The sequence below is a fragment of the Ochotona princeps genome, chromosome 6, assembly GCF_030435755.1.
Source record: "Ochotona princeps isolate mOchPri1 chromosome 6, mOchPri1.hap1, whole genome shotgun sequence".
Classification (NCBI taxonomy): Eukaryota; Metazoa; Chordata; class Mammalia; order Lagomorpha; family Ochotonidae; genus Ochotona; species Ochotona princeps.
The window spans coordinates 3,259,549-3,276,984 of NC_080837.1; the positions used below are offsets into that span (position 1 = coordinate 3,259,549).

The 17,436-nt window shown below is 59.2% G+C and overlaps 1 protein-coding gene across 1 annotated transcript; it reads right to left on the bottom strand.

Annotated features, from left to right (window-relative positions):
• Nucleotides 1–648: 648 nt before the first annotated feature.
• On the bottom strand, nt 649–10,288 carry INSYN1 (inhibitory synaptic factor 1). The gene is made up of 3 exons (XM_004594644.2): nt 9,579–10,288; nt 8,493–9,197; nt 649–1,452 (listed from the first exon to the last, which is right to left on the bottom strand). Exons 2-3 carry the CDS (start codon nt 8,649–8,651, stop codon nt 664–666), a joined length of 948 nt encoding a protein of 315 aa, XP_004594701.2. The 5' UTR covers nt 8,652–9,197; nt 9,579–10,288; the 3' UTR covers nt 649–663.
• Nucleotides 10,289–17,436: the final 7,148 nt, after the last annotated feature.

Sequence of the window (17,436 nt, forward strand, 5' to 3'; positions counted from 1 at the left end):
TGATGGCAGAGGAGGAACTGCCTCACCTCACCATCTCAGGACAGAACCCAAGTACTCATCCCCTCCCTTGGCCCTCATTCTTCTGGTCAACCCCACACTGGCAGACATGGGTCAGGCTGCTGGAAAGACTCAGGATGGCTTCCAGATGGCTGGAGTGGCTTTTCCCTCTGCCCACTCAGGGACCTCTGTGTTGGGGTCACATATGACAGCAAGGCACCAGCCAGTGTGGTTGGTGAAGACCATCAAACCCATTTCACAGATGGGCTCTGACAGGCTGCCCCACCTCAGAGTGCCGGACGAACAGCAAGCCTGGATCTGCCTTGGAGGAGAGATAGGGCCAGCAGGGTGCCTGGCCAGTCTGGTACCACTCCAGGCCCCAAGCATCCAGCAGTGTCCCCAGCTCACCTTAGCATGTGTCCTGGGGCCTGCCTGGGGCATAGCTGCCTTGAACCTGCTTCTTACAGGAAGATGAGGCCCCCTCCAAGATGTGCTGCTTCAAGAAGCGCTCCTGGTCTCACTTCCCAGCCCAAGATGAGCTCTTGGGGGGGCCTGTGGGCCGGATCCTCGGCATTTTAAAATTTTATTATGATGGCAATTGTTTAAATATATATATATTATATATATATATATAGCTCTATGTTCCCGCCCCGCCCCCCCCAGCCCCTAGTTTTTGCTCTTGGCTTTCTGCCTCGCGGCTGTGTAAGGCAGCGCCGTCTGGGTGCTCTTGTCTGACACGGTTTGCGTGCTGCTGTCCCTCACGCTGTTCCTCCTGACCTGTTCGGGGGCCGCCGTGGGGCCTGAGCGCCCACCTGGCAGAGCACAGTGCCGGGGCTTGTAGGGAGCTGGGGGGGGCGGCTTGAAGGGGCCTTCGGCGGAGGCGGCATGGGGGAGCTCGGGACGCAGCCCTCCCCCTCCCTCCTCCCCATCCTCCTGAGCTGCTGTGGTCATCACCTCCTCCTCTCCCTCCTCATCGTCACAGCACAGCGCATGGTAAAGCACCTTGTCACTGAAACGCACCCTCTCCCGTGTCCCCGGGGTCCGCTGGGGCAGCTGGCCCTTGGCTGGGCCAGTGCTGAAGGCCTCCTCGCTGGAGGAGTCTGGGGTCTCCACCCGTGGCCCGTTGGGGATGGGCAGGCCGCCGTTCATAAGCCGGTAGTCTGCCACTCCGCTGTCGGCCCCAGCCACTGCTGCCACCGCTGCTGCCTCTGGCCGGGTGGCCTCGGGGCCATCCACAGAGTCTGAGGGAGTGGAGGTATCCAGAAAGGAGCAGAACTCCCAGCTGTCGGAAAGGATGTCGGCTGTGGTCATGAAGTCCAGCTGGCCCAGGTCGAAGGGGCCGCCAGCGCCCGCCTTGTCGCTGCTGGAGGTGCTGCTCACGGTGGCTGTGGTCCAGTCGTCTGGCTCCAGGTCGAAATCGAAGTCTGAGGTCAGCCTGTCAATCTGGCTCACCACCTGCTCGGGGGAGGGGAGAGGAGAGGAGAGGAGTAGCTGCATGTCCCTGGCTCGTGCGCTCTGCTGAGAGTCCAGACTGGACCACCAAGGCGGAGAGAGCTTGCTGTGGCCACTGCCTCCCCAATCACTCCCACACCCGGCTGCTGCTGCCACCACTACTTGCTCTGCAGAGCGGCCCTGGTGATGGAGCTTGAGTCACCTTTGACTGACAGGGGAGAGCCCCACCCCTCCAAGGGAGGCCAGGCTTCAGCGTGAGTAGGAGGAAGGCCCTGTCCAGGCTGTCATAGTACATCAGGGTATTCCCCAGGCTCCGAGGACAAGGCCAGCAGATGTGTGGCATCAACATGTCATGCCTCCACCCCACACCCCTCTTTGCTGACTCCCCAGCTTGCTGGGGGAAGCCACAAAGTCCCGCCAGGGGCTCAGAGCTGGGGTCAAGTGTGCTTAGGGAATGCTATACCCGCTTCCTTGTTCTTCCCTACACACACAGGCACTTGCTTGGGGTCCTTCCGTTCAGCACCCCTGGTCAGCAGGTAAGTCAGGGCAGAAGACAGAGAGGGAACAAGAAGGACCCAGCAACAGGATGAAAGGTGAGTGAGCGGCTGGGCTGTGTCCAGGCAAGTGGCAACCTAGGACCAGAAACAAAGCTGGAGAGACAAATCCAGCTCCCAGCACTGCCCCAGGCTCTTGGCCAACTCATCGGGGACTGGCCAGCCAACCACTCACACCCTTTGGTTCAGCTCATGGGTGGGTTGTGTCTGATGAGAGTGGGGTAGCAGCAGGTGCCATGTGCTACAGGTGATCTGGTGGCTCATCTCTCAGCCTGCCACCTCTGAAGAGCTGAGGAGGAGTGTACGGGGGCAGGGGGAGTCTGAGAAGCTGTTTTGCAGGAGTGCAGGAAGCACTTATTTAGCTGAGGATGGGGGTGCTACAGGAGAGCCCAGGATCCAACCTGGGCTCCAGCCATAGCTTGAACATTGTGCTATGTGTCTCTGAGCAAGTCACACAACCCCCCTGAAGCTCAGCATATTTGGCATGAGAATCCCACCATGGAAGGCTGCTCCCACTCACACCTCTGAGAGCTCCTGTCAACTTTCCCGGGTGGCGGAGGGGAGAGGTTAGGCGGCTGTGCAGAGGTTGGGCGTCCTCTCCAAGTTTACAAAGAATGGCCTGAGAGTCCCACCTTTGCCCACAATGGGCCCCCCCCTTCCGAGATGATCCCCTTATCCTAAGGCTCCTGCCCCCAGAAGCCCTTGCTCAGCCCAAGCTGCCCCTGAGGCCTGAACAGAGGAGGGGACTGTATACTGAAGGAGTCCCCCCAGCTTATGCTTGGGGGCAGGGAAGCTCTGATGCCCAAGGCCTAGGGTGGGGCTGGGAAAGAGACAGTCACTTTGGGGGAGCCCCGTGCCCCGGACCCTGGCCGCTCCAGCTCAGGAGGCCCTGGACTTGGGCTCCTGGGGGTCCTCTCTGCCTCCCCTCCAGCCACCCCAGGGTTACAGTGGGAAGGGGTACAACAAGGGCTGCCCCTCTTGGCAGAGGGTCTCTCAGGCAATACCTTGTCCCCCCAAGCCTTGATTTCTGTCCCATCCACCAGGACCACAGCCCCCACCCCTCCGCCCATCCCTAGGACCCCCAGCATAGAGCAGATACACATGTGGTTTGTGAAGTGCTTTGCCATTAGGGACCCCCCTCCACAGCCCACCAGCTGTGTGACCCAGGTAAGTTACTAAGCCTCTCTGGGCCTAGTTGGAAGCTTCCGGCAGAAGCACTTGAGCGAGAGGTTGTAAGGATTCAGCGACTCAGTGCACCGTGGAAAGTGTGTCCAACAGTATAGACTAGCAACGCCCACCGTGCACGGACAGACATGGGCCCAGGCCCCAGTGTAGACAGGAATCCTGGGGGCACGGTTGAGTCAGGCAGTTGCCAGGCCAGACAGACCCTGAGGAGGTTTTAAGAAGCCAGTCAGCCATCAGGCTTTCAGCAAAGCTGGCTCAGGCATGTTCTGTGAGCACAGGGTCCAACCACGGGACAACCCACAGAAGGGAAGCCATGTGCACCAGTAGGTATGTGGAATGCAGCCTGGGAAACTCACCATTCTCTTTGGCCACCATGAAATTCATGATTTCTGAGATGAAAAAAAAACATATACAGAGGCCACCACAGTGGCTCAACAAGCAAATTCTTTGCCTAATAGCGCCAGCATCCGATGTGGGCGCTGGTTTATGTCCTGGCTGCTCCATTTCCCATCCAGCCCCTTGCTTGCGGTCTGGGAAAGCAGCAGAGGATGGCCCAAGTTCATAGGCCCCTGCACCTGCATGGGAGACCCAGAAGATCCTGGCTCCTGATATCAGATTGGCTTAGCTCTGGCCAGTGAAGACAGATAAGGATTGATCCAGCAAAGAGAAGATCTCTCTTGGGCTGCCGTGCTGACCTAGCAGCTAGAGTCCTTGCCTTACATGTGCCAGGATCCCATATGGGCACCGGTTTGTATCCCTGAGGCACCGCTTCCCATCCTGCTCCCTGTTTGTGGCATGAGAAAGCAGTCGACGACAGCCCAAAGCTTTGGTACCCTGCACTCACGTGGGAAACCTGGAAAAAGCTCCTGGCTCCTGACTTCAGATCGGCTCAGCTCTGGCCGTTGTGACCATTGGGGAGTGAACTGGTGGACGGAATATGATCCTCTTTGTCTCTGCTCCTCTCTGTATATTTGGTTTTCCAGTAAAAAAAATAAATAAATATTAAAAAATTTTCTTTCTCGCTCTCTCCTGCCTCTGTAAATCTTTCAAATAAGAATAAACAAAATCTTTATATATACATATTCATTTGAGAGGGGAGGATGGAGAGAGCAGGAACCATCTCTGGTTTACTCCCGGCTGCCCACAGCAGCCCCAGGCAGGAGACGGGAGCCAGGAACTCAATCCGGCTCTCTCACATGGCTGGCAGGATGCCAGTTGCTTCCAGGGTCTGCATCAGAAGGAAGTTACAGCTGGAAATTAAACCCAGGCAGTCCCACAGGGGACAGGAGCAGCTGAACCACTAGGCCAAACACCTGCTCCCCTCTCTTTCTCTCTAAGGTTTAAAACCATCCTGACTGCATGTCCTTTGGGATTCTTTTGTAGCACAGGGAAGTAGTTATACAGCAGAAGGAAAGACAGCAGAGAAGTGTGAAGTCACAGCACCTGCCAGCCACAGGACGGGAAACACTGCTGAGTCCACCTGCCCCGCTGTGCTTGCTGATGGGGACACGAGGCTCGGAGCCTGCTAGCAGCTCAGCGTCAGGCCCTGAGTCCTGGGTCTGCCCCCTTTGTCCTATGGACACATGCACTCCAGGAGCTGAGCCCTGGGGAGGAAGGATGCCACTGGCCCTAAGCTATGTCCCCACACTGTGACCAGACACTGTTACTGGTCCCTGCCCTCACTCCCGCCTCACATGAACAATCCCATCTACCCTCCCCACTTCCTATTCAGGGCCTGCTGTGTCCAGAGAAACTCCCTGGTCAGCCAAAGTCCAGGTCACTCTTCCACTTCCAGCCCCAGTATGTCCAGTCTCCAATCGTGACACACTGGCCTGCACCTGGCAGGTCTCCTGGGCACCCTACACACTACCCCTGTCTCCCTCCAGCTCACACAGCTCACTGCCTCTGGATCTCACACCTGCCTTTCCTCAGCCCTTCCAGCTGGGAGTCATCCCCACCTCCCCAGGTGAACTGCTTGGTTCCCAGGCATGGCTGTCACAGCACCTCCACAGTACGGTGGCCAATGCCGCTCTGTCTCCTGGCCAAACAGTGAGCTGGGCGGGGGGAGTGGCCCAGGACTGCCTGCCCACAACCCCCTGCCCTGTCCTCCTGCGATCTGCTTGCCCAAGGATCCACATATACACCTTACAAGGTCAGCAGCCAACGCTTGGGGGAAGGAAGTGGCAAGGAGGGAGGGGTAGCCAGAAATCGCCAGGAGACTCCTATTTGCTTAGAAGAGCTACGTGGGGAGTTGTGTCGGAGGGGGGAGGTGGTGGCTCTCTCCAACCCTAGCTCCCTCGTGCAGGACTGGGATTGGGGGATCCCAGCATTCTACATCCCTCCCTGAGGGGAAGCTGCTCTCCCATCCCCTGCCTGTAGTTCCTAGGGGCAGTCAGTTACATAATGGGAGCCTCTGCATTATTTATGACCGCTGATGATTTTTTAATTCTGTGATTATGTTATTTATTATCTTTCTGGGAGGGAGTGAGTGTGTGTGTGTGTGTGTGTGTGTGTTGTGTTAGGCAGGGGTGGGGTTAAGCTGACCGTAAGTCATGGCCTCCTGCCCTGCAGACTGGCCTAATTGGCCAGGGAGCCATTTCTTCATCTTCGGGTGAATCTGCCCCAAGGAGGAGGAGGGAGGAAAGGAAGGCGTGAAATGAAGTAGATGGAATCTGCACCACAGATCCGGCTGAGCGGAAGGCGGAGGGAGGGGGTGACCCGCTTTGGCACGGCTCCACAGCCCTGACCTCTCCTACAGCTTCCTGGCTGGGCCCCTGAGCTCCCACGCTTGCACCCCCGACCCGTGGCTTTCCCTGGCCAGAGGGACCGCGCAGCCAGGGGGCTAGCAGAACACCTGCCACACGGACTGCTTCCCAGGAACAGCAGAGGCGGGGCATCTCCACTGCCCTACTCCAGCCTCCAGGGGTGATAGGTGGGGGGGGACAAGGGAGGAGGGCAGGCTCCCAGTGCAAACGTGGGGATCTCCCCACGGGCAGCAGATGCAGAGTCCTCACTCTCCTAGGGTCTGCTGGGACCCCTGCTCCCTCTGGGACACTCCCACCCCCTACAACGCTCTCCTCCCCTTGTCACTCTCCGCTGGCTGCCCTGGGGCACAACAATCACACTTCCTCTGTAGCCTGTTCCCTGACCGCTTCAATGCTCCTCCTCTTACCGAACCTCCCACCTGGCTGGCACCCTCACTTTTTTCAGGTTCATGTTCAAAAGCCACCTCACTGGAGACTCCCTGCTTCCAGCCCTGTCACTGCCGCTCTCCCCAGCCAGGAGCCTCGCACCTGGTTGGTGCTGTCTTTCCCAGTCAAGGCTCACAGCCTAGCTAAGCACCAACTCTAACCGACACGGGAGGCTTGTCCAGCCCCAGGGCCAAGTCCTACACAGACAACCCCTGCTCTCAACCTCTTGGGGCTGGGGCTGGAGGATGGCAGGGAAGGTGCCTGACTTTGCCAAGTTCACACAGCTAGAGTCCACAGACTTGAACTTGAATGGAGACATCTTGGCTACAAAATCCCCAGTCCCTGCTGCTGGGTTAGGCTGGGCTAGGCTGGGCTGCTTTCCTTAGCCAAGGGGTTCAGTGGGTGGTGAGAGTGGACTTGGAGAACTGAGGCTAATTAGGGTCTGCCAGAAGCTCAGTTGCAGCTGGCAAGGCTACTGCTGGCTCCTTCTCTTGGTCCTTTTGGTGATGCTTGCCCCCCGCAGCCCCAGGGATGGCACCAACTCTCTGGCTCCCAGGGCACTGGTGGAGTTAGTGACTGAGCTGCACAGCAAGGGTTTGGGAGGATGAGAGGGGTGTGGGAGGGGCACTTCCCACCCAGGTCACTGTGAATTTCATCCCCTTCCAGAGATGAGCATTGTGGTTCAGGGAATCTCAGGCTGTGGGACCAGAGGCATCTGGGGACTTGGAACCACAGGCAGAGGGGATCTAAGCTGAGACCCCTCCCCAAGGATCCTGAGCTCAGCTCACCAGGCTCCTACAGGAACCTGGTCTCTAGCTGTAATGCCTGACCCTCTCTCCAGCTGCGTGGTCCCCAGGAAGCAGGTGCCATGGGGGAACAACTGCCTGCTCCTGCTCTATCTGGTACCCCTCCTTCCAAGCCTACCTTATCAGGAAGGTGTTCCCACCTACTCTGCCTCTTGCCTGGGCCTCCGAGAGCACCTCACCTGGCCACCCCAACCCCACAACACACATATCCTGAGACTTGCCCCTCCCAGCTGGGGGCCACTGGCAGCAGGCCCATGGGTACACTCTGATTGCCACAGCAAACTGCCCAAGTCTTGGGGAAGCCACACAGCCTGCAAAGTTTGTGGGGTTGGGGGTGGGAGGTGGGGACTCCTTCCTTTTGAGTTGGGCAGGGTTTCTGTACAGGGGGACTGTGACCTGGGAAGGGAGGGACACAGGAAGGATCTGCTAATTAGCGCAAAGGCCCCTGTGAAGAGGTTGCCACGGACTCAGGTGCCTGGAGGAGGCTCAGACCAAGAGAGAGCCTGCAGCCAGATCCAAGTTGGCTCCAAGGCCTTCTGGGTAGGCTTTCTGGGGCAGACATGCTCCTTCCCCATCCGAAGTCTGCACAGTGCCCTCGGCCCTGGCAGAACCACAGTGCATTTAAAAGGAAGTGGGACCCTAGAGGATGGTGGATGGGAGTCCTTGGACCCCTGAGACCACAGGAGGAGGACAGGTTGTCCCGGATGGGGGTGGGAGGCACCTTGCCTCTGTTCTCTGAAAAGCACCATTTCCAGCCAGCCCAGTGTGGGCACACTGTCCACCTCACAACCACGTGGTGACACAGGGCTTCTACTACTTGAGTCTGGGCCTGATCTCTCATCCCGTCCCTACCTCTCTAAGCTATGTTCCGCCCTCCAGGCCCTGCCTTCACCCTGCAGCACCCTGGAGCTGACACCCACCGCCCCTAGTTCTCCGAGCACAGCTATCTGGGCTGACATCTCCAGCCCAGTCCAGATCCTGGCCACCTCCTGCAGGGGCGCTCTCCTGATCAATTGTAATATGCTGAAAAGCCCACCTGGCCAGTGTAACAGCACCCAGCCCAGGTGGTGACCAGATTTAGGCAGGGTAGCCAGTGGCTCAGCTCACTCAGGCTGGATGGAAGCCCTAGGGAGCAGGGCTGAGGACACGTGTACCTCATTACTCTGGCGATGCCAGGAGCAGTCATCAAACTGGGCTCTGCTTCGGGAGACAGAGAGGCACACACACACACATGCCCACAAGACCCTTGGAGCCACATGGTGGGGACACAGCCTCCTCACCCTGCACCCTCCCCAACACACACGTACCTCCCTCAGTTCCTTGGCCACCTCCTTGAGCTCCCGCAGGATGTCCTCAAGCTGCCCGATGACCATCTTCATGCGTTGCCGAATCCGCTCCCGCTCGCCTCCACTGCTGGGGTCGTCACTGGGCTGCCCGGGGGGGTCCGGGGCGCCCCGAATGTTCATCCTTCACCACGTGGCCACAGGCCTGCCCATACTCCCCCCCGCCAGGCACGGGCTGCGTCTGCCTCCGCGAAGCCCCCCTCGGCCGGGCAGAGCTCCACATCTTAACGGCCCCCCCCAGCCCAGTCGCCTGGCCCCAGCCCCTGCACCTGCACCTGCCTCCTAGCCTCCTCCACCTCAGGGTGGGGGAACACAGCCCCCAGAGGGAGACAGAGTCTGCCACACAGGGGGTCAAGGTAAGGACACGGGAGGGCAGCAGGAGGGGCCTCCGGCACTGGAAACAGCCGTGGGTGTGCAGGACTGATGTCCGCCTGAGCCTGGACAAGGCGGCCCGGGGATGACACTGCAGGGACTCTGGGTGAGAGACGCCCTTGGGGTGGGGGAGGTAGCTGTTGGCCCTGCAAGACTCCCCGGCAGTTTCCAAGGTACAGGTCTAGACGGATGAAACGGCCACCTGAAGAGGGAGGCTGGCCAGGGTCTCCCGGACGTGGAAGGGGCTCCAGCTGGCGGGGTGCTCCGTGCTGGAGCCCGCGGGAGGAGGGCAGCCGCCTGCAGAAGCGGAAGCCTGGCATCAGCTCTCTGGCCGCAGCCCCAGCCAGCCGGCCGCCCTAAAATGCCTCCTGCACCCTTGCAGGCGCGGCGCATTTATCTATCTTGGGGAGGTGTTGCAAGCCCCTCCTCTAGAGAGAGAGGGGGGAGCTCCCCACCCGGGAACGGAAGTCCTCAGTTGTTCTGGGGTGTCCCAGCCACACTGCCCCACCCCCACCCATGGGGTCCCGCGCCTCTTCCGCCCCTCCTCCGCTGCTCCTCTGGGGTTCTCCTCAGCCCCTTGCTGTCCAGAGCCCCTTGGGGCTGGGCGGGGGCGGGGAGATGCGTGCGTCTCAATCCCTCACCCCCATCGTGGTCCTCGGAACCCATTCTCCGACTCACCGATGGTGGGGGCGCTGGCGTTCTCTCCGAGCCCCAAGATGAGATTAGGGGGGTCCCCAAGGCTCCCTAGGGTGGGCTTCTCTCTCTCGATCCCTCAGCCTCTGGCCTGAGCGAGATCTTCCACGCCGGGGCCCGGGACATCTGGGCGGCAGGAGGGGGCGGGGCAGGAACCAGCTCCAGGTGGGCAGCGAATGGAGGACCTGGCAGGTCTGAGATTCCGAGGCCACAGGTGACCCGGGCGCAGGGCAGGCAAGGAGACGCCGTGCCGGTCCCAGCACTGGAGCTAAAGTCGTCGCCCCGGAGGGCACGCGTGGGCTGGGGATGGAGGGTGGTCCTCAGCCCACGGCCGGCGCCCACGCCCGGCAGCGCCCGCGACTCGCTGTGCCTAGTGCGCCCTGGCGGGCCCGGGCTCCGCGCCTTCCGCGAGCTCCGCTTGCTCTCACTGCCCGGAGCTGGCCGGCCCCGCGGGGCGCCCGAGCGCACTCAACCCGGAACCTGTCGTCCGCGTCCTGGTCCCCGCGAAGGTCCGCTCCGCCCAGCCCCGCGCCGCTTGGGCCACGTCCCGGAAGGTCCCGAGCCCGTGGTCCCGGGGGAGGGGGCAGCGGCAGCCACCGGGAGCCGGTTCCCGCAGGGCCAGGAGCAGAGCGCGCGAGGCTGGAGCCCGGGCCGGCTGGGTCCGAGCGCAGGGCAGAGCAGAGGAAGGGAGGCGAGGGGAGGCGAGAGGGAGGCGAGGGGAGGCGAGAGGGAGGCGAGGGGAGGCGAGGGGAGGCGAGAGGGAGGGAGGCGAGGGGAAGGGGGCGCGGGCAGAGGGCGGGCGGGCAGGGCGCGCGGCCCGGCCGGGCCCGGGCGCAGCGGCTGGCAGCCTCCTCTCAGCCCGCGCCGCCTCCTGCGCTCCACTGGCGGCTCGGCGGCTCGGCGGCTCGGCAGCCCGGGCGATGGCTCCGTGGCTCGGCCTAATTGCGGCCTCGCCTGGCCCTACCCCGCCGGGCTCCGCGGCCTGGGCCGATTCCGGGAAGCCGCCCGCCCGCCCCAGCCCCGCCACCGCCGCCGCCGCCGGGGGACTGGCCGCCCGGGCCGGCGGGTGGGCGCTAGCTCCCTCCGAGGCCGCCCGGCTCGCCCGGCTCCGCTCTCCGTGGCTGCCAGGGAAGGACCGGCTGCGCGCCGGGAGCGAGCGCTTAAAGCGACACGCGCGCCTCCTCGCGCGGGCGCGGCCGGGGTCTCCACGCCGGGAGGGCGAGGGTCCTGGGCTCGCGGGGCTGGGCCGGGCTAGCCGGATGGGCCCGCAGCCCCTGCCCTGGGGCGCACGGGGGCAGCTGGCCAAGGGACTTAAATCCTCGCTCTTTGCCTGACACCCCCATCACCCCCTGCCCCCATTGCAGTGCGCCCTAACCTTTCTGGAACACAGACCCTGCCCACAACCCTATCGTACCTGTACCTCGGGGCTACCTGAGACCCTGCCTTAGAGAGAACCCAGCCTCTCCAAGCTGTGTCCGCCCAGCCCGAGGGGTGGGGGGGCTAGGGGCTGAGTAGAAGGGGAGATGACAGGTGCGCCTCAGACCCAAGTGCTGCCTTCCACTGTTTATCCGTGTTCTCAGCATTAATTGAGCGCTTTCTATGCATCAGGCCCACTGGGAGGGGCTGTGCCTGGAACACCCACCACACCCCACCCCAAGCACCCTCTCCCAGGAAGATAGAGCCGTGGAGCTGACTCTTCAACAAGTGGGTGTTACCCAGGTGACTGTCAGTGTGGGAGAGGAACAGATCAGAATCCCAGGGGGTAGTGGGTGGAAGTGCTGGGAGGGGGACCCAGGGTTATAGCACCTCCCCGAGGGGGGGGCAGAGGGAGGCTAGGCCTGCCTGCCATCTCAATAGACCCCCCCCCCCACCTCTGTTGCAAGACAGACCCTGAAGAGGCTATTCCAAGGCTGGGATAGTGCTGAATGAGGACTGGCAGCAGCTTGAGTTGCAAGAGGGAGGGGAGGTATGCCTTTCCCTTGAAGCCTACGTGGCTGGATGGTGGCAGGTTGTCCAGAGAATGGGGGGGTCGAGAGGGACAAGAGAAGCCCCCACCATGGACTTGGGCTTCGGGGTGCAGCCTTGGTTCCGTTTGCTGTCTTCATGATTACATGAGGTGGAGAGTCGGTGGAGAGGTGACCTGAGTGAGCTGTGAGACGCCTGGTCCTTGAGTCCCTGTCAATGTGTCAGAGATAATGCAGTGGCTCTGGGGGTGACAGGAGTCATATTGTCAGAAACCAAATGGTGGGCGACAGGCAGGGGGAGCCACGAAGGGCAGGTGACGTTTCACAAACTCTAGTTCTTAAAAAACATTATTTAAAAAACAGATCCAGGCCTGGCACAATGGCTCAACTGGCTAATCCTCCCCTTGCAAGTGGCAGGATCCCATATGGGTGTCGGTTCGTATCCTGGCTGCTCCACTTCCCGTCCAGCTCCCTGCTTGTGGCCTGGGAAAGCAGTCGAGGACGGCCCAAGGCCTTGGGACCCTGCACCTGCATGGGAGACCTGGAAGAAGCTCCTGGCTCCTGGCTTCGGATTGGCTCAGCTCTGGTCATTGTGGCCACTTGGGGAGTGGACCAGTGGATGGAAGATCTGTCTCTCTGTTTCTTCTTCTCTCTGTAAATCTGCCTTTCCAGTAAAAATAAATAAAATTCTTAGAATAAAAAAGATTATTTTAAAAAACGATCTATTTGCATTTATTTGAAAGGTAGATTTGCAAAGAAAAGGGAGACAGAGAAAGATCTTCCATCCACTGGTTCACACCCCAAATGTCTGCAGTTGCCAAGCCTGAGCCAGGTAGAGCCCCTCGGTCAGGAGCTTTATCTGGGTCTCCCATGGGAAGACTTGGGCCATCTTTTGATGCTTTCCCAAGTGTGTTAGCAGGGAGCTGGAGCAGAAGTGGAACAGCCGGGTCTTGAACCAGCACTCCTATGGGATGCCAGTGCTGCAACAGGTGGCTTTAGCTGAGGGTGATTTGAAGCTGCCTCCCAGTGTGGCTTGGATTCGTCTGGTCCTGAGTTCTTGTTTGAGATCAGCTGTGGCGTGGACATGCCCCGGTCACCTGGGGCAGTGTCTGGTCAGCCAGCCGTTCTGTCTCTGAGTCACAGAGAAATGCACACACTATGTAACCTTGGCGTTGAAGACCACCAGTTGGCTCACAGCACGGAAGGACTGATGGTCAGCACCATCCCCCTCCAAAACGTTTGTACCTGATGAGTGATTCCCCGTCTTGTGTACCCCAATGCCCCAGCTCTCTCCATATGCCCCACCCCCGGCAGCCGCCATTCCCCTTTCCACCCTGTGTCTGTGTCCAGTCCTCTCATGTAGGGTACACTTCCTTACATTGGATCATTTTCATCAACAGTGGACGCTCATCCGGCCTGTGCTGTGGTAGCTGGGAAGTGCACGGTCATGGCACTGACATCTGGCAAGGGCCTTCAGGTTGCCTCAGGCAGTCAAGAGCTGATGATGGAAGGTGGTCAAGCTAATGTCTTCCAAAGTCACCTCGGGGAGACACTCAGCATGACCCAGTCACCTTGGAAAGACTCCACTTGCCAGCCCCATGGCCTTGCACTTTAGGGCTCTGATGCCTAAACTTGGGCCAGTGCTGGGGAGCAGGGGGAGGGAGTTTATGTATCCGCCAGAGCATCATATAAGTGGGACCCTCTGACAGTCCCACGGGTCACTTTTGGGGGAGCTGTGGTGCTAGACTGAGTCAGGGTCAGACTTGGGTCGAGCCCAAATAACAGTATTTCTGATCTCAGAGCCTCAGAGCCATCGACTGCCACCTGGGAAGAGAGAGACCTGCTTGCCCTGAGTGAGGGTGGGGAGGGGTTGGGAGATGAGGATAGGGGGTCTTGGGTCAATATGGTCCCTGGTTGATTTGGGTCTTCATGCCAGAGATGGGGAGGTGCCTGGGAGCTCAGGTCCCTGAGTGTGGGCATCCTGTGCTGAATGGTGGGGCCGGTCAGGGCAGGTGCAAGGGAAGGGGTCTCTATGTGTCCAGAGGCCTCTGGGTGGTTTCAGGCTGGCCCTCCAGAGGCACTGTGGGCTGCCCATCCCTGCCTTGCCACCACCCTCCTGGCCTCTCTGCTTGAGTCTGCTGTGCTCTGGCAGCCGTCTGGGCAGCCTTCCGGGCAGCCTTCCTTCCCTCACCAAAGAGAAGCAGCTCCTGGGGACCTGCAGCTCTTGGGGGACTGTGCCTAGAGTGTGCTGGCTGTGTGACCTTGAGCAAGTCACTTCACCCTTCTGAACAAGGAGGAGGAGCCCAGGGTTTTTTTTTTCCTGAATTAATTTTCTGGCTGAGAGCTCCCCACTTCAGTGTATATCTGCACCTGTCACGTGGAGTAGCCTGGAGGACCAGTTCTCCCTGACCACCATACCATCCTAGTGGTCATCAGCTAAAGGGCCCACCACTGCCACCCAGCGTTGTTCCATTGCCACCAAGTGGGCAGGTGAGTAGATGATATTGGAATGAGGCTCCATCCTCCAAGGGGGCATTGGTCCAAGGGGGCAGGCACAGAACCCTAGTAGAACCAATCACTCTCGCCTGGGATTGGATGCTGACGGAAAGAAACTCCTGCTATTGGAGGACCAGGCTGGGCTCATGGTCTGAATCCAGGCAAGTGCTCCCAGCCTGTGAGCCATAGCGATGTCCACTCATAAACTCCCCCATCTTGCTCCAGCATGTCTGGCTGGGTTTTTGTCTCACGCAACCCTTAGAGCCTGACAGATGCATCCCGGCAACACTCCATGGACTCAGTGAATGACAGGTGAAGTTCCCAGACAAGGTCAGGTGTCCAAACACCGTGAAGGTAGAGGCTTGGGAGCTGCTGCGCTCTACCTTGAGACCCTGGAAGGAAGAGGGGGTGAGGGAGGTGTCGGGCTTGATTGAGCCTTAGGTCTGTCATTCCCTAGCGGTGTGAACTTGAGCCAATGCACTTGTCCTGTCTGTACTTGTGGGTGCTTATCTCTAGAAGGAGAGAAGCAATAGTGAGTTCCTACCAGGCTTTGAGAAGCCAAGGTGGTAAGGAGACAGCAGCTCCAGGCCCTGCTGAGGTGGGGGTAGGGAGGAGGGAGCTGCTTTTCGAACCTTAGTCCATTGTGGTTGTGCAAGCCTGGAGGGACCGGACTTGATCTTTGTAAGCAGCCTTTGCAGAAGCGATGGGTCTGGCACCAGGGAGGGAGCCCAGCAGATGAGACACGCAGAAGCAGGTGTGGTCTTTGGGGACTGAGAGAAGCTGGCACTTAGGCTGTGGGGGTGGAAGGGTCCAGCTCAGGAGCCGGCTTTTCCATAGAGCAGCTGACTCATCAAATATCCCCAAGCCTCAGCTTCCTGCCATCCCTGCCCAGCTGGTCCTATTTCCACCCTCCGCCTGCCACACCTTGTTCTTGCTAAGGCCAGAAGATACCTGTCTGTCTTTTGCCCTGGTCCACAGGGCTGTCCTGCCAACCCAGCATCCTCTCCTCCCCATAGCCACATGTGTCACCTCCTTCCTACTACTTGCTGCTCAGAGCTGGCAGTCTGACTTCTTGTCCAGGCTCTCTCCCCACTCTGCCCTCACCAAGGTCCCTGATCTCCACCCCACTGCCTGCAGCTGGGAACCTGCCACCTTGCTTGCCTGCGGGCTGGCCTTGCCTGTGAAAGGCCATGGCCAGTGCCTTTGGCAGAAGTAACTCACCCACTCTTCTCCCCGTCTCCACCCCCATCTTCCTCCCATCACGCTTTACCCTCCACGTTGACACCGACTTGAGAGCTCAGCTCACCAAGTGAATCCTGGATGCGACGTACACACAGGGAAGCTTTTATCTTCTCCTGGGCCACACTCAGGTCCTTGCCCACCCCCAACGAGGCAAGCCCCAGCTCCTTGTGTACACACCCCTGTCTTTTCAGAGCCTGTGCTGCCTGCTGCTACCCTCCTTACTTACCCCTGCCTGCACCATACCCCTCGCCTTCTAGGGGGTCAGCGTGAGGTCCCCCTCTGTGCCTCCACCAAGTTCCTTCCTACGCACTAGGACAGAACTTCCACACGACTTGTCGTGGCAAGGCAGGTGCCAGCTGCTGCCCCTCTGTGTCCTTTGGAACCTGGCAGGATCATGCAGCAATTCAGCCGTCTGGGTCCATCTCTTAGAGATTTTTTTTTCTTCCAAGTTCCAAGATTGCCTTGAAGAGGTGACAGCATTCTCTCTCCTGGTGCATGTTACCAAGGACGCTGGCAGGGGTATGGTGGGCCAGTCCCCATCCCCGCACCAGCCCTAGCTGCTGCCAACATCGGCACCATCTTTGCCCCATTGGGGCTTGAAGCGGTCGCTGACACACCTTGCACATGGATCCTGGAAGTGCCGCCCCGCATCAGCTTCCCTGGAAACTGTTGGCATCTCTCCTGCCTGGTTCGCGGACAGAACCTCTTTCAAGTTCTCAAGGCCCTGAGCTAGGAGGGACGATGGCAGCTTCTCGGATACCCAAGGGGACGCTAACTCCTCCCCCTTCATTTCTTGCCACTACCCTGTCATACACAAAGATCAGAAGAAAGTCGAGGCCACCAGGGGAGGGCGTCACGACATGACAGAGCCCATGAAGGCAGTGAGTTGATTGGGAAGTCACACCCTCAGCTCCCTCTCCTGCACACATCAGAGCAATTTCCCGCTGCCTGATACAATGTGTGACTCGGGGCTTTGCTGTGTTTTAGTACAAATACCCAGGGACAAATATTTTCCACCAAATACATGTGAGAGACAAATTATTCGATTGATTCTAGTTGACTAGCCTCGGTTTCAAGGTTTGTTTGGTGAATATTGATTGAATCTCTAAAATACATAGTTTATCTCTTTATCGAGCAGTGTCTTGCTTTTCAGAGGTTTATCTGTTTGAAAGGAGGAGCAAAAGGGAGACAGAGGGAAAATGAGGGAGAGAGATTTTCCGTCTGCTGGTTCACTCCCCAACAGCTGGGCCAGGGCAAAGCCAGAGCCAGGAGCCTCTTCTGGATCTCTCTAGCAGGTGCAGGGTCCCAAGGCTTTGGGCCATTCTCTGCTGTTTTCCCAGCTCACAAGCAGGGAGCTGGATGGTAAATGGAGCAGCTGGGACAGGAGCCAGCACCCATATGGGATGGGATGCTGGTGCTTAGAGGTAGAGGATTAACCAGTTGAGCCAGTACACTGGCCCTAACAAAATCCTTTTTAACATGCACCAAAGATAGGAAAAGTGAGAGGGGAGATGGGACACCTCATTCAGGCCCCTGACCCCTATATATACCCTGACCTGTAACACCTAGATTCTACTCTCCCCAGGGAAGACCTGAGTGCTGTGTGACTTGGATCGATCCACACCTTCTCTGTGCCTCTCCTGCCTCTAAACATGGAGTGTTGAGTTAGTCTGAGAACGTGGTATTCTGCGTGGTGTGTGCAACACACCAGATGCCCACCCCACAGCTTGCCTTGCCCTCTGCTCTCTGCACACCTCTTTCTCTTCCTGCTGTCTGCACCTCCCCATCCTAAAGTAAGATCCCACCCTCTCCAGGGCTATCTCCTCTCCTCCTCCCATACTTCCTGGGGCCAGCTAGTGTCCACAGTCACCACTCACCCAGGAAACCCCTAAGTGCCGATGTCACTGTAACTCCTGGGATGTTGGGTCCATGGACACATTTGGGTTCTGATTTGATGGTCTTCCTCCACACTTGGACTACTACCATCACCACCATCCATTGCCAACACCATCACCTTCATCATCACCAGCATCATCACCTTCGCTAACACCTGCTGGGCTTTCTTCTGGCCACACCCTCACGACTGACCCGGGGCTTCCTCTGCCTGTCCATCCCTGAGGGCCACACACTGTCATTCTTTC

Coding starts and splice junctions, on each gene's coding strand:
- INSYN1 (XM_004594644.2), bottom strand. CDS start 8,651: ATGAACATTCGGGGCGCCCCGGACCCCCCCGGGCAGCCCAGTGACGAC. Junction 1,453..8,492: donor TGGCCAAGGAACTGAGGGAG/GTACGTGTGTGT, acceptor TCCCCCGAGCAG/GTGGTGAGCCAGATTGACAG.